Consider the following 24,150-nt stretch of genomic DNA (forward strand, 5'->3'; position numbering starts at 1 on the left):
TACAGTCAACATAGAATGAAAACCTTATTCAAGGAGAAATAACTGAGTGACAGAAAGGCCACAGTATGTGGATGCGATGGACAGTTTGAAGTCTTGACTGGTCTGTGCTAAACCCACTGGCCTTTATAGGCACAACATAAAACACTCCTCAGAAGTGTTCCACTTCTTTAAATGCCAATGGTTACACTAGATCCTATCCAAACCTGAGAGGGAGGGAGCCCATGCTGTGTTCACCCAGCACAGGCCACAGAAGCCTCTCACTAGCCAATACGTCACAGTGAAGAGCAGGCTGATTTTCTACTGTAGCCACCGAGTGTAATGAGAGTGCACAGCAAGCTGGATGAGTGTGAAATAGCTTGCTGTGAATCAGCTCTCCCACTTTAGGCAGACAGTGACACTGGAAACTCTCAAGCAAACACCCAACAGCTAACCACAAACCGTCAAGAGCCTGCACTCCAGCAGACCCATGCAACTCTGCAGCAGGCCAAGAACACTTGCAGAGCAATTCCGAAAATGTTCTACACTCTACATGAAGTGAATGTACCTGACAGAATGTGTGTGAGTAACTCAGTGTACTGGAACAAAAATGTAGAAATTGTGCATTTATGGTAGTTGGGAGCTTTTGCGTTGCTGAATGAGGCAGGACTCAAATGCATACCCACAAAGCCTCTCACTAGGGTTATACCAGGATAGCCCATCCATACCATCTCTGCCTGCCCAAGTCCCTCCGTCAGCCTTCAAATCTTGTGCTGACTTTGGGAGGGACCGAGGCCAGAACCTGTAATCCCCAGCTTTCTATCCTCTTAATAGCTGGGATTGGAAACCATTTGTCTGCCTCCAGTGAGGGATTTTTACAGAATAAACCTCTTTGGCTGCCTTATCGCAACATAAAACTGATTTTAACAGGGGGGAGAGTTAGTCTGCCGCAGCCTGACATCGCTCAAAAAGCTTAGAGACTGGAGCTGGCAATTATAGATTACAGTAATACTGTATGACGCAATGAATGTGTCAGTGAGAAATAACCTGGGTGTGTTTCTGTTCCAGAATGGTGTCTAATCTGATGCACTTGATTCACTCCTGATAGTTCCCAGGCCTATTCTCTTAGCTTTACAGATCCATGCAGCACTTTGATGTTCCTCCTCAGGTGATTCCATCACTCCCAAAATGGTGTTTTGCTTTGGTTAAAGTACTGTAGTTTTACAGCATCAATTAAAGATAAGAACCCGCTGACGGTATGAATAACACAAATATCGAACTTATAAAGAGCCTTGGGATCCTGAAGACTGCCAGTAAAGTAGTAAACAGATATAATCTGAACACCATCAGTTGTGTTGTGTCCTAGAGATCACAGTAAAGTAGTAAACAGATATAATCTGAACACCATCAGTTGTGTTGTGTCCTAGAGATCACAGTAAAGTAGTAAACAGATATAATCTGAACACCATTTACATTTTTTTATTTCACCTTTATTTAACCAGGCAGGCTAGTTGAGAACAAGTTCTCATTTACAACTGTGACCTGGCCAAGATAAAGCAAAGCAGTGCAACACAAACAACAACACAGAGTTACACATGGAATAAACAAACATACAGTCAATAATAAAATAAAAAAAGTCTGTATACAGTGTGTGCAAATAAGGTAGGATAAGGGAGGTAAGGCAATAAATAGGCTATAGTGGCGAAATAATTACAACATAGCAATTAAACACTGGAGTGATTGATGTGCAGAAGATGAGTGTGCAAGTAGAGATACTGGGGTGCAAAGGAGCAAAATAAATAAAATAAATAACAGTATGAGGATGAGGTAGTTGGATGGGCTATTTACAGATGGGCTATGTACAGGTGCAGTGATCTGTGAGCTGCTCTGACAGCTGGTGCTTAAAGCTGGTGAGGGAGATATAAGTCTCCAGCTTCAGGCATTTTTGCAGTTCGTTCCAGTCATTGGCAGCAGAGAACTGGAAGGAAAGGCGGCCAAAGGAGTAATTGGCTTTGGGGGTGACCAGTGAAATATACCTGCTGGAGCGGGTGCTACAGGTGGGTGCTGCTATGGTGACCAGTGAGCTGAGATAAGGCGGGGCTTTACTTAGCAAAGACATATAGATGACCTGCAGCCAGTGGGTTTGGCGACGAATATGTAGCGAGGGCCAGCCAACGAGAGCATACAGGTCGCAGTGGTGGGTAGTATATGGGGCTTTGGTGACAAAACGGATGGCACTGTGATAGACTGCATCCAATTTGCTGAGTAGAGTGTTGGAGGCTATTTTGTAAATGATATCGCCGAAGTCGAGGATCGGTAGGATGGTCAGTTTTACAAGGGTATGTTTGGCAGCATGAGTGAAGCATGCTCTGTTGGAAGCCGATTCTAGATTTAATTTTGGATTGGAGATGCTTAATGTGAGTCTTGAAGGAGAGTATACAGTCTAACTAAGTCAGAGCCGTCCAGAGTAGTGATGCTGGACAGGCGGGCAGGTGCGGGCAGCGATCGGTTGAAGAGCATGCATTTAGTTTTACTTGCATTTAAGAGCAGTTGGAGGCCACGGAAGGAGAATTGTGTTGTGTCCTAGAGATCACAGTAAAGTAGTAAAATGCTTCTAGTGATAGTAAACTCTCTGCCAAAGACAAGTATAATGTATTAGAATGTCTCCGCTGGAACTACAAACATAAACCTGTAACCGTCTCTGTTCTGAAACAGAATTTATGTCAGAAGAAATATATTGTTTCTTATTCAAGAAGTCTGGTGTCAGGTCACAAATGGTGATTTTGTGTTGCCACACTCTGGTAGGCCTCCTATTGCTTAAAACTAGCCCCAAAAATAAAAAATACATTTCTGCTTATAATATTATTGTACACATCTTAGCTAGCCTACACCATTCACTAGACTATGAAGACATCATTGAAGGAGCCTCTTTATGCATGCAGAGCATCACGCGGTGGTCTGGCCTCTCCTCATCTACGAGAGGCTGAGTTCTCTGTTTCTATGGCAACACCCCTCCTCCCTTCCCTCACGCTCTGCGCGCACAACTCGTACGCACCCTCCTCTCTGTCTGCATCCCTTCTCCGAGGCAACGACCCCCATGCTATGTGCGAGACCCATAGCAGCGTCGCTCTGTCAGGAGGATAAAGCAGGAGACGAGACAAGGAAACAGGGGAAAAAAACATGGCGCTCATCCCATCTCAGGTGCTAAGGGTAGCCATCCTCCTGTCCTATTTCTCCATCCTCTGCAATTATAAAGCCATTGATATGCCCGCGCATCAAACATACGGCGGTAGCTGGAAGTTTTTAACATTCATAGACCTGGTAAGTGTAATATTGTTCTCTAGAACGGCGCCTGGTCAGAAATGGTAGCACGTCATAGTATGGTATGCTACAGACGGTCAGTGACCTACCTACCTCCAGTTGTTGATACCGCCCACCCTCGGTTGCGAAACGGGCCTAATATGTCATATTATGATGTCCGCTACAATATGTTTTATTTTTTTCCAGCGTTAATACGGATTCCTCACATTTTTGGGCACGTGTTAGACATAAAAAGCTCACACCCACTAAAAAGTGCCCCTCTCTTCTCGGCTGCTGCTGATGCGCGCAAGCGGTTTGCCTTCTGTTGCAACATTGTAATCATATCATGAATCACAATTAAGCAGCCAGCCGTGCCCCGTGGGTAACCGAGATGATGTTATTAAGATAACAAGGTCCCGAGCTCAAATTATTCCCCTGTTACATTATCACACAGCCGTCATTTTAACATAATGTGGTTTGGGTAGTAAAACATGTTGTATGGAAACACCCAGGATGTTTTCTTTATCTCTCTTTCTGTCTTGCTTGTCTTTTGTTTTCTGAAATTAATTGTAATTTTCAGCTTACTACTACTGCGCACGCACGCACGCACACACATACACACACACACACACACACACACACACACACACACACACACACACACACACACACACACTTTTATAGGGCCTGTCAATTGTTTTACCAATGACTCATGTTTTCCACATTAGAAGCCCACTGCTGAACTATTGTACTACTATTTCTATGGCAATAGTGTTAAATGCAATAACAGCAATAAAATGTTTTGTTATTGTGCATTACAACAGCTATTTATTTGCCTATCATAAATCCTGACACAACAAAGTGTGTGCGTGCGTGTGTGAGAGAGTATGTGTTTGTGAGAGAGAGTGTGTGTGTGTGAGAGCAAGAGAGAGAGTGTGTGTGTGTGAGAGTGTGTGTGTGTGTGTGTGTGTGTGTGAGAGAGACTGTCGTGCATTCAATATTCCATCTTTAATCATGATCCTGCAGTAATAAGAAAAATGACAATATGAAGTCAATATGCAAATTCCAGGAATAGTCCTTCAATTGGCTCCTCTATTTTGCTTCCTATTTATTGTAATTAAATTGTACAATGTCTCTTCCCATTATAATGGATCATCTCATTCTGGCATCAATATGTTTTTTTTTTCTTCTCAGGAATACTTAGACAGAGGTATATGCTCTGTTTTAGCTCATACAAAATTGCCATGACGAAAGTAAGCTAACATGAAGTGACTCAGAGGTGGAAATATATTCAGTTTGACATGAAACAGCTACAGTATGTACAGGCCTTTTGAATAACTGGTTTGGTTATTGGTAAGGATTACAATTGCTTTAAGCATTTCTTATTCTAAATGTTCATCATGATTGAGTCATCTTACCAGTTAGAGTGGTTGCTATATGGAGAAGTTATTATTGGAACAGACAACAAAAACATGTTATCACAGCACAATCTCTATCCACAATAAGACATGCCACTCGCTCGCAGGTTGTCGTGCAACGAACCAGGCCTTTCCAAGGGGGAATGGGAAACTCTAGAAACAAGCTGTAGGCCTGTCATCCATGGATCTGTCAACACTAATTCTGTAACACTTCACTTGCCTTGCTGTGATTTGAACCTGTAGATAGGTTTTCATTGCGACTCAGTCATCCATTATTGAGTGTTTGGTTCAGATTTGGGTTTCCATCAGGGGGATACATTAGGAGGAGAATACAGGGCTATCATGTGGGGTTATTCCACCAGTGACAGCTGGCCTTTGTCCACATCAATCAGTAGACAGAACGAAACCTCGAACCCCTGCGTTTGGAGGAATCAAATGATCTGAAAAGTCTCGCTTCTTCGGATAAAAAGTGAGGCGCCTAGCAGACAGATTGTGAAACCGAACGTCTGTTTTGGGCCATACCTTTGGTTTAAATTGTTCTGTCACTTCCAAGTTGTTAGTTCAACTTATCAGTTTTAAGCCAAGTAAGTAACCGTACAGAGCAAGTATCATCTACTCTATGTTATGTGTCACACACAAGTAGTATCACACACACACATGCACACACACAAGTAGTATCACGCACATAAGTAGCATCCGATGACTGCGGTGAGAGTGCAGAACCCCCCTGCCTGAGTGTCAGGTGATGCTTAGAGTGGGGCAGGTGTGGACACAGAGATATTCTGTCTGGCTCTTTAGTACATATGAAGTGTGTCCCCCGTCCCTGGAGCATCCAGTCCAGTTCTCCCTCTCTGCCTCTGGCCAGCACGCTACACAGCACGTGTAAAGAGGGATAGGGGGAGTGTAGGACAGTACCTAATGTCTACGTTAACTAAGGAATGATGCACTACTGTACTCTCCTGTCAGCCTCTGCTAACTGTGGAGGTAATTAGGTTCCTATATAGATTACATTACTTCACATTATTCTATAAATGGCTAACTGATGTTTCCTTAATGCGCTTCTCTAATGTAATATAGTTAGTACACACTGGATATGTTCAGGCTTGTAATTATTGTATTGTATGTGCGTCATAACTCCTATAGCTGTTGTGAAGCTAAACTGGTTCGTGCAGCTTCCATTTTCTCCTTCCCAGATTCCCTCTGGCCCAGCTGTATACATTTGAGTTGTGTGGAGCAACACTTTATGACTTGAGCTCCAGTCCAGGAATTACTGTGGTTGCTTCTAAGTGCCTGCGATACAGGGCAGGGGAAAGAGCCTGTAGAAATGGTAAAGGGTTTTATGCTTAGCAATTGGCATTCATTCCCTGTGAGAGCTCTGTTTTTCAAACCCGTTGCATTTGATCTTAGTGAAAGAGACCTGGAAGGCATTCGTTTTTAGCATAGCCTCAGGCTAACATGCTGTTACGGAGGCAAAAAAACGAAGTAGAAGATATAAAAACAACTAAGAACTCCTGACAAATTAAATACCTGTCTTGCGTGTTAGCTAGGTGTCATACTAATGCCGTTGCTGGGCACTACCCTGTCCTCAAACCAAGTTTTGCGAGGCAATTTTCTGACCAAAAAGATGTGGGTTCCTGGAATCCTAAATTAAACAGTGAATTAATGAGAATTAAAGTCACACTTTCCAGTCTGTTGGATTTTTGCTGTGGAGATAAAGACACCCTGTTATGTTCTCTTGCTCTTAATTTAATGCATTAATAATCTCCACCACTGGTACAGACTGCTCTTAGACTCACACAAAATGACATATGCTAGCTTAAGGGGATAGACATTGACAGGATGGGGTTTATGCAATTGTTCAGTTGTTATATAATGCTTATTTAAATACAAAATACCCTCTATGAATGTATCTATCTCTATATTTTACATGAATATTCATCTTATTTTAGAGGACACCTCAATTGAACTCCTTTGTGATATACATTCTGTACATTGAGCTCCAAAAGTATTGGGAAAGTGACACATTTGTTGTTGTTTTGGCTCTATACTTCAGCACTTTGGATATGAAATGATACAATGACTATGAGGTTAAAGTGCAGACTGTCAGCTTTCCTTTGAGGGTATTTTCATCCATATCGGGTGAACTGTTAGGAAATTCACCTTTTGTGTATAGTCCCCCATTTTAGGGGACCAAAATAATTGGGAAAAATTCACTTATATGTGTATTAAAGTAGTAAAAAGTTAAGTATTTGCTCCCATATTCATAGCATGCAATGAAGACAGATGCACATATATCATACCCCCTCCCAAAACTCCTAACCTGCCCTGTTATTGTAATGGTGAGGGGTTAGCATGTCTTGGGGTATGATATTTGTGCGTCTGTAACTTTCTCGCTCATCATTATTCACAATTCATTCATTCAGGGTGATCTATAATCATGGTCGCATCTACATGAATGTGGAAGTGTTTAGAAACATATTATATTCTTATTTACAATAAAAGTAACTCCAAAATGACACAAAACATTATTTACCATTCACTTCTATTGGGCACAACATAATCTGAAACACAACTAAAACAAACAGCAAATGCATCCAACAAGTTTGTAGAGTCACAAGCTTTATGTAGTCATTGCATGCTATGAATATGTGACCAAATACTTAATTTTCTACTACTTTAATACACATAAGTTCATTTGTCCCAATACTTTTGTTCCTCTAAAATGTGGGGACTATGTGCAAAAAGTGCTGTAATTTATATACAGTTCACCCAATATGGATGAAAATACCCTCAAATTAAAAATGACAGTCTGCACTTTAACCTCAAAGTCATTGTATAATTTCAAATTCAAAGTGCTGGAGTACAGAGGCAAAAGAAATTGTCACTTTCCCAACTCTTTTGGAGCTCACTGTTTTGTAGATATCTTTTTAAGGATTACTATGTTTTTCATGAATATAATGTGATATAAATATTTGAAGCTACTGTGCTCTTGAGAGATGAGGAACTACTGATTTTGTGACCCAAAATTATCAACCATTTCCTGGTTGCTAAAATTCGAATAGTTTGCCTAATTTCAGTTTATGTGACAAAACAAGCAATGGATTGTGTAGAGAATCATTGTACCATCTAAACAGCTGTGAAATATATTTTCATTACACCAAAAATATAGTATTTCTTTTCAGCTGTTTGAAGCTGGTGTACAAAACCAAATGTAAAAGACTCAAAAACAAAACTTAAGAACGGGAAGCATAGAAATAGAGCACATTGAACAGATCTACCACTTCTTAGACTTGCTTTCAATGAGAATGACAAATCTATAGCTGACATTTCTATGTGAATTTGGTCAGATTGCCCAAAAAGTTACATATTGCAGCTTTAAAGACATGCGTTTGGTACTTTGGCGACTTGTAAGTATTTTTTAAACCTTCTGCTTTGGATGGAATGCGTCAATGTGTATTTCATACATGCATAATTTATGAGCAGAATTGCCGTTTTACCTCAATTAGTGTCACGGATCCCTCCGGAACTTTAATTGCGCACACCTGGCCCCTATTCCCACTGATTGTATTTGTATATATATGCCTTTTGTTCACCATGGTGCTGTCCATTATTGTTGCAATGTCCGTTGGTGTGTGTGAGTACCTATGCTGTGTGTTTTGGCTTTCGTGCCTTTGTGGATTGCGCAGATTACGGGTCTCGTCCCGTGTGTTAATTATTGTGCACGTGTGTTATTTATTCGAGGTACTCCTCGCTCTTTTGTTTGCAGTTTCTACCCTGTGTTTTGTTATGTGTTTGTTTGCTCTTCATCCCCGTGCCTTTATACGGCACGCCGTAATTTGGGCTTAATTTTTTTAAAAAAGGTACGCATTCCTGCGTCTGTCTCCCGACTCATTCAAACCTACATGACAATTAGCCACAAAATCCTTAGTTTTAAAGCAACTGTTTCCCTCCACGTGGGCCAGCCTCTAGCAATTATTTCTAGCCAATGAGCTTCAGCCCCTTGCCATTTGAGGCACAGCTAGCAAGATGCACACACAGTAGAGGGAGAGCAATGGCGTGGTGCACATATCTATAATTTTCGAAAACTACTTTTGGCTCGTGGGCGCTACTTTCAGAATTACTGGCTAAAAAGTATACTAAAGTACCGGTGAATCCCTTTAAAATGTGCAGAAAATGTTTTTCTGTGACAACTCCTGGAGCAGCTATACTTTTAAAAAAGCACTAACTATTGTACTCTCTCTGTGTGGGTGATCTGTCTTGAAGTACACATGATGTGATCTACATGTGTCTTCTCCTCCCCTGTTCTAGGTTATCCAGGCAGTGTTCTTTGGCGTGTGTGTGCTGACAGACCTGTCCAGCCTGCTGACCAAGGGCAGTGAGAGCCAGGAGCAGGAGAGGCAGCTTAGGAAGCTCATTGGCCTGAGGGACTGGATGATGGCCGTGCTGGCCTTCCCTGTTGGAGTGGTAAGTAGTAGTCACAACACAACGCGAGGCCTAGGGCATTGGAGTCTGCTCCCAGATCTGTTTGTGGTATATCGCCAACTCAACGACCATTGGAGTATAGCACAAACAGATCTGGGACTAGGATATAGCACAACATCTGAAAGTTAATTCAAGGAGAAAGGAGCAAAAGACACTGAATGTTCTACATTTTAATAACTGCGTTTCTAACTCTGACTGTCTAGATGCTTGAAACCACAGATCCACAACAAAACAGATGCTTCCATTCTCATTGCCTTTTCAAGCATTATTCAGCTTACAATAGCTGTTATTTTGATTGTTCAGGTTCAGCAATAGTTTTGGTAGTTTTGCTTTAAACAATCGTTGTATATGTTCATTTTTAGATATACACGGTAAAGTCAATCATTTCATAACGAGCAATCACTTTTGCGAGGCGCACTGTAATTGAAAGAGGAGAACATCTCTGTAAATACTTCTAAACGGTCAAACCCATTGAGATGGGGGTGAAATCCAAAGTTGTGCCTGACTATGTCATAGCTAATTTGTAAACGATAATTATTGATATATTACCAGTGGTGTAGTGCTATATTTTAGGTGAGGAAGAGCATTTTGTTTTATTTTTATGATGTCATCATTTCCTCAAAGTTTGAACCGACAGATGTAGCCAATTTAATAGCCTATCATTATAGAAATTGCATATGCTCCTTCGATAGCAGTCTGCATGTGCGCACACATATTGTCTCAAGAAAATGTTCTATTTGTAATACCCTCAAACAGGAAGTTAGGCATAGGCTACCTCATTTCAAAATAGGCCATCATCACGGTCCATCGTAAATGATAATTCTTCACGTTTTACAAGTGAAACTTCCAAACTGCATCTCCATGTTAATCATTTGATTGATCTCAATTTAGTTTCATGGGAATATGCATTTAGATCTTCTTGAATTACTGTTTCATGAGCAAATTAGAGCAGACGGTGTTAACCATCTATTAGCCTTTCTCGTATTTTGTTTCAATCAAACCATATGTCCTGTCTAGTGGCACAGTTTTGGCGCATTATATTTTTTTGTCTGACTATTCTGCTTCAGCTAACCATCCTGAAATGTCATTAGAAATGAGGTGTTTTGGTGGAACAGTAGTGTTATAGGCCTGCAATGCTATTCGGTTCTGTTATATTAAATTCTAATTAATCGTTATGTGATCTTGCGAGACGTTGATTCAGCTTTGATCTAACTTTACTAAACGAGCACCATTGTGAGAAGTGATGAGATTCTGTAATAATGATAGTAATAATAATAATAATAATTATTATTATTATCATTATTATTAAGCGATGAGGAGGACTATTAGGCGTAGGCAACAGATCTTGATGAGTGTTATTTTAAGCGATTGGAGCGCCCATCGTGGTGCTGAAAGGACAGCGCCAGGATTGCGTAATGATGTTAAAGAAGTTGAACCAACTTGTGGTGCTGAAGGATAGCGCTGCCATTTGGCCAGTTCAGGAACAACAATAATTTGCAGTAGGCCTATAGCCTAATAGGCCTGTGACTGTGGTATAGCTATTTGTAGGCTATAGCCTAATGTAAATACAAATACATATAGCTTAATATCCTTACACTGTTTGCGAGGAGAGCTTTATTGCGTGTAGGCATTTTAATTGTATTGTGTATCTTACACACTGCATCATAAATAAACTTTGATTAGCTTAAACCCATGGTTACAATATACCCTATTACAGAATAAAACAGAGGTGAACTATCACTTCATAGAATTTATTTGCATAGATTAAACATGCTATCAAATCAATAGACCAAGTAGAACATGAACCATTACTATGTAGAATTACAGGAAATTCATTATAAAACAGCCATAAAAATCTATATTTTGGTGTGGCGTATTCATGCATCTCAATAAACTAGAAGCTTAATGCATTGTTACCTTCAACTTGGCCCAATTTACAATTCACATTCCCACTGACATACTAAGCTAGAACAGGCCCTGCATCTCAACCAATAGTCAATATAGGTTAAAGATCCAAAGCAGGGCTACAGCAACTTCCAAACAGGGTCAGGCTCTTGGGCTTTACAGTGGCCACTCTGGTTTGGGTGTCCTCGGCAGAATGGTACCACTGTAACCAAGTGGTCGCATATTGTTCTGGGTTCCACTGCGCAAGAGGGGTCCGTGGAGTTTTGTGAACATCAAGGCAGACACACAGTGAATTTGTATTTTTTTTTCAACGTTCTGATTGGCCAAAGTGGTCAAGCCGACGGGCCTCCGCAGTGCACACACATAGCCTACAGTTTTTCATCATTCTCCCCACCGCCAGAGAGAAGACGGGAGAAACCACCATTCACCTCTAGGCTGCTATACATATTTATTTGGTTTGTCATTCTATCGTTTTTCATGGAGTTTTAGTGGTAATTAAATAAAATGTATAATTCATTTTCCAGAAATAGTTTTACCAGCTCCGTGTATTCTCAAATTGAAAAAAAAGTGAGGGCAGCACTATACCCTGTACATTACTAACTCAAACACTTAATCTGCAAAAATGAATAGTTAATTAGTGGGTGATGGTCATTTCAAAACCAAAGTGGGGAGACAAAAAAACAGGCTACATTGCCTCCTCTAATCTGGTAGTGGGGTGGTACAGTAGATGCCTAGTCTCCTGTATGGCTCAGCTCAGGTACGTACATAGTACATGCACCATAGACAACTGGTCAAACATGTCATTTGGAAATTTTGCACAGAATCTTTCCAGCTTTTTTGTTTAGTTATTGCATTTTTTTTTTGTGAAAGAAGAGTTGACAGAGAACTTTACCGACGTCGACTAAATTGAAGCATTCATTCTATCGATTTATGACATTCTGGTGAGCAAAGGTTTGTTTAGTTTCTAGGACAACATATGACAGAAGAGAAGCTGCATGTATCTAATTACAGTATAGATAAGTTGACTAACAAATAGCCTACCAAAATGTTGGAAATTATAAGCAGAAACATATGCTATCTACAGTGCATTCGGAAAGTATTCAGACCCATTCCCTTTTTCCAAATGTTGTTATGTTACAGCCTTGTAAAAATAGATTACATAATAATTTTTCCTCATCAATCTACACACAATACCCCATAATGACTAAGCAAAAATAGGTTTTTAGAAATGTTTGCAAATGTATTAAAAATAAAAAACAGAAATACCATATTTACAGAAGTATTCAGACCCTTTGCTATGAGACTCGAAATTGAGCTCAGGTGCATCCTGTTTACATTGATCATCCTTGAGATGTTTCTACAACTTGATTGGAGTCCATCTGTGGTAATTTCAATTGATTGGACATAATTTGGAAAGGCACACCTGTATATATAAGGACCCACAGTTGACAGTGCATGTCAGAGCAAAAACCAAGCCATGAGGTCAAAGGAATTATCCGTAGAGCTCCGAGACAGGATTGTGTTGAGGCACAGATCTGGGCCAGGGTACCAAAAAATGTGTGCAGCATTGAGGGTCCCCAAGAACATAGTGGTCTCCATCATTCTTAAATGGAAGAAGTTTGAAGACTCTTCCGAGACTCTTCCTATAGCTGGCCGCCCAGCCAAACTGAGTAATCGAGGGAGAAGGGCCTTGGTCAGGGAGGTGACCAAGAACCCGATGGTCACTCTGACAGAGCTCCAGAATTCCTCTGTGGAGATGGGAGAACCTTCCAGAAGGACAACCATCTCTGCAGCACTCCACCAATCAGGCCTTTACGGTAGAGTGGCCACTCCTCAGTGAAAGGCACATGACAGCCCGCTTTGAGTTTGCCAAAAGGCACCTAAAAGACTCTCAGACCATGAGAAACAAGATTTTCTGGTCTGATGAAACCAAGATTGAACTATTTGTCCTGAAGGCCAAGCGTCGGGGACTGGGACACTAGTCAGGATCGAGGGAAAGATGAACGGAGCAAAGTACAGCGAGATCTTTAATGAAAACCTGCTCCATGGGCTCAGGACCTCTGACTGGGGCAAAGGTTCACCTTCCAACAGGACAACAACCCAAAGCACACAGCCAAGACAATGCAGGAATGGCTTCGGGACAAGTCTCTGAATGTCCTTGAGCGGCCCAGCCAGAGCCTGGACTTGAACATCTCTGGAGAGACCTGAAAATAGCTGTGCAGTGAAAGAAATGAGGAAAAAATAATAAGGCTGTAACATAACAAAATGTAGAAAAAGTCAAGTTATCTGAATACTTTCCAAATGCACTGTAAATCAAAAAAATCCTGCACCCCCTGTCAAAAAATCATTCAGCCGTCTCTGACTGTAGCCTACAGTGCATTTTCTATATTTGCGGATTAGGGTCGGGTGTACATATAGTCGGGTGGTTGCCGATGGGTTATTCCATATTTCTCGCATTTTCCATAATTGACACATACAGTGGGGGAAAAAAGTATTTGATCCCATGCTGATTTTGTAAAAAGACACCTGTCCACAGAAGCAATCAATCAGATTCCAAACTCTCCACCATGGCCAAGACCAAAGAGCTCTCCAAGGATGTCAGGGACAAGATTGTAGACCTACACAAGGCTGGAGTGGGCTACAATACCATCACCAAGCAGCTTGGTGAGAAGGTGACAACATTTGGTGCGATTATTCACAAATGGAAGAAACACAAAATAACTGACAATATCCCTCGGCCTGGGGCTCCATGCAAGATCTCACCTCGTGGAGTTGCAATGATCATGAGAACGGTGAGGAATCAGCCCAGAATTACACGTGAGGATCTTGTCAATGATCTCAAGGCAGCTGGGACCATAGTCACAAAAAAAACAATTAATAACACACTACGCCGTGAAGGACTGAAATCCTGCAGCGCCCGCAAGGTCCCCCTGCTCAAGAATACATATACATGCCCGTCTGAAGTTTTCCAATGAACATCTGAATGACTAAGAGGACAACTGGTGAAAGTGTTGTGGTCAGATGAGACTAAAATGGAGCTCTTTGACATCAACTCAACTCGCCGTGTTTGGAGGAGGAGGAATGCTGCCTATGACCCCAAGAACACCATCTCCACCGTCAAACATGGAGGTGGAAACATTATGCTTTGGGGGTGTTTTTCTGCTAAGGGGACAGGACAACTTCACCGCATCAAAGGGACGATGGATGGGGCCATGTACCGTCAAATCTTGGGTGAGAACCTCCTTCCCTCAGCCAGGGCATTGAAAATGGGTCGTGGATGGGTATTCCAGCATGACAATGACCCAAAACACACGGCCAAGGCAACAAAAGGTCAAGGCCAAGGCAACAAAGGCTCAAGAAGAAGCACATTAAGGTCCTGGAGTGGCCTAGCTTGTCTCCAGACCTTAATCCCATAGAAAATCTGTGGAGGGAGCTGAAGGTTCGAGTTGCCAAACGTCAGCCTTGAAACCTTAATGACTTGGAGAAGATCTGCAAAGAGGAGTGGGACAAAATCCCTCCTGAGATGTGTGCAAACCTGGTGGCCAACTACAAGAAACGTCTGACCTCTGTGATTGCCAACAAGAGTTTTGCCACCAAGTACTAAGTCATGTTTTGCAGAGGGGTCAAATACTTATTTCCCTCATTAAAATGCAAATCATTTTATAACATCTTTGACATGTGTTTTTCTGGATTTTTTTGTTGTTATTCTGTCTCTCACTGTTCAAATAAACTTACCATTAAAATTATAGACTGATCATTTCTTTGTAAGTGGGCAAACGTACAAAATCAGCAGGGGATCAAATACTTTTTCCCCCCACTGTATGCTTCGCTTTTCAACTAGCTAAAAGCTAGCTAGTTCGAGTCTGTGACTGTACAGTACTTCTGTTTGTACTACTGCATGGTAAAACAATGCACGAGTTGAAAATATTGAACGCATGCAGTACACAGAATGCACAACAGCCTAGGGCGGCACTCCCATTCTTCCACGTGAAATTCCATCATTTGGAGCACCGCTCCAAAATCTCACATAAGTGTTCAATTGGGTTGAGATCTGGTGACTGAGAAGGTCATGGCATATGGTTTACATCGTTTTCATGCTCATCAAACCATTCATTGACTATTCGTGCCCTGTGGATCAGGGAATTGTCATCCTATGGGGACATAGTATGGTAGTCATAATAATGGCCAAAATAATGGCTTGCCCAGCATTTTTATACATAACCCTAAGCATGATGGGATGTTAATTGCTTAATTAACTCAGGAACCACACCTGTGTTGAAGCACCTGATTTCAATATACTTTGTATCCCCCATTTACTCAAATGTTTCCATTATTTTAGCAGTTACCTGTATATGAGAAATAGAACAGAAACTCAACAAATCCAGACCTAATAAACAAGTGTCTGTATTTCTCCTACCTCGCTAGACACATGCTAGTCTTTATTCTATATGTAGGTCAGCCAAATCTAGGGTTGTCTCACACCTCGCAGGTGAAACAGCAAGGCTGATGGAAAGGAAAAGTCCCCTAGCTAGCCTTCCGTCTGAGTTAGTGGACACTGTCGGCATTCTTTCCTGCTGTATACCGCTGCCTGTGGCCTATCCTGGACTGCACTGTCCTCTGGGAGGGCCTTTGCATAAGCCTAATAGGGACACCGACACACATTGTCTTGGATGCAGCACGGCCCATTTGCTTTGCAAATGCCAAGTCTATCTGGCCGGGTGTCATGCCGTGGCCTTGGAGGCAACGGGCAGCGAGTAGCAGGACCAGAGGGCTGAGCCCTGGGAGAAAAAGGAAACACTGCATGTTTGTCTTACTTTTATATGCCCTTGTGTCTGTGATGGCCATCTGATAATTACTCGGAAAATATTTAAATTGGGTCTTTGCTGCTGCCTCTTTTCCTGTTAGCAGGGAGAGGTGATGTTTTAGTTTTATATAGTGAGGTGGTGGTGGTGAGGGGCCAGGATGCCTAGGCAGCAGGTGCTGAGGGGTTCATACAGGGATGTGAATTTATAAACTACTGAGAAAATATTTGAATTATAGGGGAAAGGTACTGGTTGCTAGTTTCCAGTTTCCAGGCTTCAAGCCAAAAGAGAGGGAAATCATTTCATTTGTACTAACTTTGGCTTAGTAACTGTGCAATAAGGAAGAACGTTGCATGTCATGTCATCATCATGATATCTATTTTTTACCATGACCTACAGTGCCTTCGGAAAGTATTCAGACCTCTTGACTGTTTCCACATGTTGTTACGTTACAGCCTTATTCTAAAATGGATTAAATCATTTTCCCCCCTCATCAATCTACACACACTACCCCATAACGAAGCAAAGCAAAAAACAGGTTTTTAGATATTTTTGCTGAAATATAAAATATAAAATATATATATAAATGTACATAAGTATTCAGACCCTTTACTCAGTACTTTGTTGAAGCCTTGAGTCTTCTTGGGTATGACGCTACAAGCTTGGCACACCTGTACTTGAGGATTTTCTTCCATTCTTCTCTGCAGATCTTCTCAAGCTCTGTCAGGTTGGATGGGGAGCGTTGCTGCACAGCTATTTTCAGGTCTCTCCAGAGATGTTTGATAGGGTTCTGGCTGGGCCACTCAAGGACATTCAGAGACTTGTCCCAAAGCCACTCCTGCGTTGCCTTGGCTGTGTGCTTAGGGTTGTTGTCCTGTTGGAAGGTGAACCTTCACCTCAGTCTGAGGACCTGAGTGCTCTGGAGCAGATTTTCATCAAGGATCTCTCTGTACTTTGCTCCGTTCATCTTTGCCATTCATCTTTGATTTCATCAGACCAGAAAATCTTGTTTCTCATGGTCTGAGAGTCTTTAGGTGCCTTTTGGCAAATTCCAAGCGGGTAGTCATGTGCCTTTTACTGAGGAGTGGCTTCTGTCTGGACACTCTACAATAAAGGCCTGATTGGTGGAGTGCTGCAGAGATGGTTGTCCTTCTGGAAGGTTCTCTCATCTCCACAGAAGAACTCTAGAGCTCTGTCAGATTTACCATCGGGTTAATGGGCACCTCCCTGACAAAGGCTCTTCTCCCCCGATTGCTCAGTTTGGCCAGGTGGTCAGCTCTAGGAAGAGTCTTGGTGGTTCCAAACTTCTTCCATTTAAGAATGATGGAGACCACTGTGTTTTTGGGGACCTACAATGCAGCAGACATTTTTTGGTACCCTTCCCCAGATCTGTGCCTCGACACAATGCTGTCTTGAAGCTCTACAGACAATTCCTTCGACCTCATGGTTTGGTGTTTGTCCACAGTCCGGAACCACCTGAGACGGTCCACAGTCCGGAACCTCCAGCGACGGTCCCCAGTCCGGAACCTCCAGCGACGTTCCCCAGTCCAGAACCTCCAGCGACGTTCCCCAGTCCGGAACCTCCAGCGACGTTCCCCAGACCGGAACCTCCAGCGACGTTCCCCAGACCGGAACCTCCAGCGACGTTCCGCAGTCCGGAACCTCCAGCGACGTTCCGCAGTCCGGAATCTCCAGCGACGGTCCGCAGTCCAGAGTCTCCAGCGGCGGTCTGCAGTCCAGAGTCTCCAGCGGAGGTCTGCAGTCCAGAGTCTCCAGCGGCGGTCTGCAGTCCAAAGCCTCCGGTCCGGTTCCTCCGACGACGATCCACGGACAACCGGAGCCGCCACCATGGGTAGATGCCCACCCGGACCCTCCCCTATAGGTTCAGGTTTGCGGCCGGGAGTCTGCACCTTTGGGGGGGGGGGGGTAGTTGTTTTCCGTTTAGTTGTCTGTTGCCTGACGGAACTGTTTGCTTTCGTTTTGTTTCTTTGTTTAAGTGTTTCATTATATATAATAAATTATGAACACTTACCATGCTGCACTTCGGTCCACTCCTTTCGACGACCGTTACATCAAGGATGATGAATGGAAACAGGATGCACCTGAGCTCAATTTCGAGTCTCATAGCAAAGGGTCTGAATACTAATGTAAATAAGGTATTTCTGTTTTTTATTTTAATACATTTGCAAAAATGTCTAAACCTGTTTTCACTTTGTAATTATGGGATATTGTGTGTAGATTGATGAGGAACATTTTTAATTGAATCCATTTTAGAATAAGGCTGTAACGTGACAAAATGTGGAAAAAGTCAAGGGGTCTGAATACTTTTCGAAAGCACTGTATACTGAAATAGGGACATGCATGTTAAATACATCAGAGGCCATGCTTACCAGAGATCATGTGACGTGTGCTGTGAGCTGTGTTCTTCTGCGTAGGTAGGCTGTAAGACATGAGTCATCAGAGCAGCAGAGCGGAGAGAGCGAGACAACGCGCTGCTCCTTAGATATCCTCCTAGAAACTAGGGATCAGTTGCTACACTCTTAGAAAAAACACGTACCCTCTGTGTAAAGGTTTCTACCTGGAACCAAAAGGGTTATACCTGGAACCAAAAAGGGTTCTTCATAGGGTTCACCTATGGGGAAAGCTGAAGAACCCTTTTATCGTCACAGAGCAGTGCAGGCTGCTATATGATGAGCCACTTGGCACCAGCCCCTGTCTGAGAGTTGGCCACACAGTTCAGTTTACACACCACACAATGGATGTCATGTGCACCGCGGCTAATGCCGGGAAATGAGCCCCCATTAGCGTTGATGCTGAATAATGGTAATATGTGTGTATCTGTAGTCTGCGTGCTGCTCTGGTTTGTGTGTGTGTATGTGTGTGTATTCTCCCTGCATTGGTCAGGTGTGAATGCATCCCTGGCAGGGTCGAGCGCACCCCTCCATTCTTCCCACCTCTCCACATGATGATGAAAGAGGAGAGTGTGCCATCAGGGCACAATAGCGGGGACATTTCACATGCATCCTCTGAGGCGCAGATGGCAGACCAGGTAATTCCATCCCCCTCGGCTGGGCTGTGGATGGTTTGGCTCCTGGACAGGCCTGGAGGCCCCTTGCGGGGCCAGGTGTGGTTTCCCTACGGGCCCGACGACATGGAGCCCATGCAGCTAAAAAGGCTGAGGGTGTGGAAATGTGAAATGTCTAAATAAACTACCTGTCTCAGACTGAATCCATTTACTCACACTCTGCACCTCGGAGAGGAAATAAGAAATGCTGTTTCTCACTTTTGAGGGTCTGTAATAAGCTGCTCCCTCAGAGTCAATGCTCTCCATTCAGCAGGCCTGCCTACTTGCTGTGGCCTTGTAGTGCAGCCTGTTTATTTGGCCACAGTGGCAAGAGACTTACGGGAAATCGTAGATCCAGCTAAATAATGTGAGTACGAAGCAAAACAGGATTCTGTCAAATCCCTAATCGAGGTCGATTAATGCAAATAGGTTGGGTAGTTTGGTAGGGTCGGGAGCAGTTACAACTGTCTGGATCAGAAGGATTACAGGCAGAGCTGGAATTCTTTCATCGAGGAAGCTGCTCCACTCCACAGAGCTGGAACTTCAAATACCCCTTTTCAAAGCCTGTACACTCGACAGTAACATGCTTGTTTTTGCTGTGCATTTGATCTCCTCACAAGCTTACTGCTGTCCTTCTTACAGGAGGCATACAGGGCTGGTGGAGAAGTGTCGGGATAAGAGACAAGGAGCGGAGAAGTCACCTCTTAGGGATTAATTATGGTATGCTGATATTAAAACATTAGCCCCAGAACTGTCGCTTCGCTTCGCCTCACCCGGCATGGCAGGCTTTATTGCTAGCTCGCCTCGGTGTTAGTCGGAGAGTGCCAGGCAACCTGGATGAAGGAGATAGCTAGTGCTCAGGTCAGAGCCTGACATCTTTGTGCTCCAGGACTGGTCCTTAGAGGGGTAGACTGTGGGAGCAGCAGGGTCAGCTCAACCCAGGCCGGGCCAAGCAGGAAACCTCAGGGAGAGACAAGAGAAGAGAAGAGCCAGGCCACAGAACCAGTGGATTTCCTGGGTATATGATGACCTGAGGGGCATGGCGTGTCCAGAGGGCATAAAACAAGGGCGGAAAATGGTCTGGAAAACCCCAATAGACCATTATATTACCTGTCAAATTATGACCATACTGTATTTGACTGAAAATATAATGTACTTAGATTTGTATTTGTATTATACCCATAGCTATAATGCATATCTCTTTTGAGGATAGCTTGACCTATATTATCTTGGGATAACATGGGCAGCATGTAAACATTCATGGTTATTTGACCCCCTGGGACCATAGCTTCTCCGGCTCTCTGTGATATACATCCCAGTGGGCATACGACCTGATAAATAAGTATTTTTCTGGTTGAAATCTTGTCGGGATGTCTATAACCAGATCACAACCAGATTAAGACGTCTTTTTCTTGATGTTCTTTTGACGTCATGAAAAATAAATCTTATTTTGGTTGAAATATGGTTTTTCGTTGAAATCTGATTTGAACAAATGACCAGTTATCTTAATGCTACTCAATTAATAGACACCAATCTATATAAACATGCACAGTGCAGTCAGGAAGTATTCAGACCCCTTGACTTTTTCAGCATTTTGTCAAATTACAGCCTTATTCTAAAATGGATTAAATTGATGTTTTCCCTCACCAATCTACACATAATGGAAAAGCTAAAACTGTTTTTTAGAAATTTTTGCTAAATGTATAACCCCCCGGAAATATGACATTTACATAAGTATTCAGACCCTTCACTCAGTACTTTGTTGAAACACCTTTGGCAGTGATTACAACCTCGAGTCTTCTTGGGTATGTTGCTTGGCACACCTGTATTTGGGGAGTTTCTCCCATTCTTCTCTGCAGATCCTCTCAAGCTCTGTCAGGTTGGATGGGTAGCATTGCTGCACAGCCATTTTCAGGTCTCCTCAGAGATGTTTGACTGGGTTCAAGTCCGGACTCTGGCTGGGCCACTCAAGAACATTAAGAGACTTGTCCCAAAGCCACTCCTTCATTGCCTTGGCTGTGTGCAAGGGGTTGCTGTCCTGTTGGAAGGTGAACCTTAAGACCTCAGACTGGGGCTGAGCGCTCTGGAGCAGGTTATCATCAAGGATCTCTCTGTACTTTGCTCCGTTCATCTTTCCCTCAATCCTGACTAGTCTCCCAGTCCCTGCAAAACATCCCCACAGCATGACGCTACCACCACCATGCTTCACCGTAGGAATGGTGCCAGATTTCCTCCAGACGTGACGCTTGGCATTCAGGCCAAAGAGTTCAACCTTGGTTTCATCAGACCGGAGAATCTTGTTTCTCATGGTCTGAGAGTGTTTAGGTGCCTTTTGGCAAACTCCAAGTGGGCTGTCATGTGCCTTTTACTGATGAGTGGCTTCCATCTGGCCTGATTGGTGGAGTGCTGCAGAGATGGTTGTCCTTCTGGAAGGTTCATCTCCACAGAGGAACTCTGGAGCTCTGTCAGATTCACCATCGGGCTCTTGATCACCTCCCTGACCAAGGCCCTTCTCCCCGATTACTCAGTTTTGCCGGGCGGCCAGCTCTAGGAAGAGTCTTGGTGGTTCCAAACTTATTCTATTTAAGAATGATAGAGGCCACTGTGTTCTTGGGGACCTTCAATGCATCAAACATTTTTTGGTACCCTTCCCCAGATCTGTGCCTCGACACAATCATGTCTCAGAGCTCTACGGACAATTCCTTCGACCTCATGGTTTAGTTTTTGCTCTGACATGCACTGTCAACTGTGGGACCTTATATAGACAGGTTTGTGCCTTTCCAAATCATGTCCAATCAATTGAATTTACCACAGGTGGACTCCATGCAAGTTGTAGAAACATCTCAAGGATAATCAATGGAAACAGGATGTACCTGAGCTCAATTTCGAGTCTCGTAGCAAATGGTCTGAATACTTTTATAAATAAGGTATCTGTTTTTTATTTTTAAATATTTTTAATATTTAAAAAGAACTTTTGTCATTATGGGGTGTTTAATTTAATCTATTTTAGAATAAGGCTTTAATGTAACAAAATGTGAAAAAAGTCAAGGGGTCTGAATACTTCACCCATTGGTGATCATTCACCCATTGGATATAAGACACTAGAACCATTAAAAATAATTACAATTGGAGTAATGTTCTTTTTCAGCAGGGTTTGCATGATTCAGCTTAAAACATTTGGCAAACGAGTGCTGGCAGAGCGCACCAAAGCGGGTTAAGGTCTCATGGCATACTGGACCCAGTCAACACGCTGGGCTCATGCCTATTCCGTTTGAGACTTGAAGGACTCGCATGGACTTGGGGGGCTTCGTGCAGGCCGAGCTCTTCCCGAGTCCGGCAGAATCATATTACTCTGGGCTCCGGCTAATGGTACTCGAGCCGAGCCCATTTCAGTTTATCCGGCCCGATTAACTTTTTCAGGAGTAGGGCCATTTAAGGTTTTTATTCAGTATGGGATGAAATACCAATATAAATAAAAAATATATATATATTTCACCTCCAAGTCATCAAATTTGCTAGGTCATTGAAAGTTAAAATGTGTGTCAGTCTCTGCGGTCCTATAGTTATCAGAGATGGTCCCTAATTTAGAGAATATCCAATCCTATAAATGCTTTTGCTTTTACTAAAGGCTATGGCAGCTTTTGTTTTACTGTCCACCCAATTAAAAGTGCTCATTCATTTCCATAACATTGTTTCTAGGCTACCAGCATATAAGATATACATGCACAATAATAACTTTACAAAAATTCAATGCAGTTCAAATTCAGTAAGACTGCAGCAAAATGAAATATGGGATGTTTAATTAATGATATCTGCTAACTTGCTGTGTGTGTTGACTTCTATGGTCATCTTTTGTCTGTGTTAGCTAATTGCACTGTTTATTGTGATGCACATGTTCTTCTGTTCCACTGTATGCCATTTTGATGTTCTATTATGACTAACAAAAAAAGATCTGAATTTAACAAATAACACACAGGCCTATTTTTTTCAATATCCTAATACAATTTACCAGGAAATCCTATTTTTATGGCATTTATTTTAATCACTAATTAGTCAAACACGATTGCACCTGAATTTGATCCCGAAAATATGACTATAATATTTTCCCTTAAAGCTTTTAAGCAATTAACATAATGCGGGCAGTAATTGTATTTTAATTTCAGTGGCTAAATAAGGAGGTAGGCATATCAGTTCCAGCTGAAACTTGGATTGGAATCTGTGCTTCACGCGCAGCAATAGATCTCTACGCGCAGCAGGCAGCCTGCTTGCTTCAGCATCAACATTCCATAAGGCCGTTGGGACAGAGCACCGGGCAGGCTACACAACACAGCTGGAAAAGAATGACAGTTTCTCAAAATGTACACCAAAAAATATATATTTGACTGCTAAGTGGTAGTCCCTGTTGTCCTGCATTCTTGTTTTACTGTTGTAAGTAAAGCGGTGGTTTGTTGGGGAAAAGAACGTAAAGGAAAGGTTCGCTAGCTAGCTAACTTTAGCTAACTAACGTTATCTCTGGCTAATCCTCCATTGACATGGTAAGTTTTCATTTTGATATATGTTTAGTTAATGACAGTAAATGTGTGTGTGTGTGTATGTGTGTTCTCTGTGTGAGTGTGTTTGAGTGAGAGAGAGAGAGAGAGATGATCACAATAACTTATAGAAAATATAGTTCATGTCAACATTGTGACTTGCTAGCTGTGTGTGTGTGTGTGTGTGTGTGTGTGTGTGTGTGTGTGTGTGTGAGAGAGAGAGAGATGGTTGATGAATACACATATAGGAAACATTGATTGTGTGTGTGAGACATTGTAAGCTAGCCATATATTATTGAAATGTGATCCCCCCCCATATTGATGTAAAGTTTTTCATGATTCATCAGACATCCTTGTATTTTTGTGTATTTTGTATTTGACAATACGATACATTTTGCTATACCTGCTCCCCCTCAACACTCATTCACATGTTGCACCTCTCAACTGCCTTTTTCAATTCTTGATTCTCTTTTTTTTGCAGGAATCTTCCCACTGGGCACACCGGTTGAATCAACGTTGTTTCCACATCATTGAAATGAAATTACGTTGAACCAGCGTGGAATAGACGTTGGATTAATGTCTGTGCCCAGTGGGGTCTAGCTTGGATGGAAGGATGGAGGCGGTAACAAAGGAAAGGAGTACAGAAGTTATCCAGCCTGCTGACTAAGACGATT

The 24,150-nt window shown here is 42.5% G+C and overlaps 1 protein-coding gene across 2 annotated transcripts in view; it reads left to right on the forward strand.

Annotated features, from left to right (window-relative positions):
* The first annotated feature begins 3,007 nt into the window (after positions 1–3,007).
* Positions 3,008–24,150, forward strand: part of LOC106607822 (androgen-induced gene 1 protein) — a 50,492-nt gene continuing 29,349 nt past the window's right edge. Inside the window, exons 1-2 of one of the 2 annotated variants that reach the window (XM_045720830.1) lie at positions 3,008–3,297; positions 9,003–9,158. In XM_045720830.1, coding sequence (XP_045576786.1) covers positions 3,157–3,297; positions 9,003–9,158 — 297 coding nt within the window. In that variant the 5' untranslated portion in view covers positions 3,008–3,156. The remainder of the gene's footprint in view (positions 3,298–9,002; positions 9,159–24,150) is intronic. The other variant, XM_014205216.2, reaches the window with a different exon arrangement.

This window comes from Salmo salar, chromosome ssa06 (genome assembly GCF_905237065.1).
Source record: "Salmo salar chromosome ssa06, Ssal_v3.1, whole genome shotgun sequence".
Taxonomy (NCBI): Eukaryota; Metazoa; Chordata; class Actinopteri; order Salmoniformes; family Salmonidae; genus Salmo; species Salmo salar.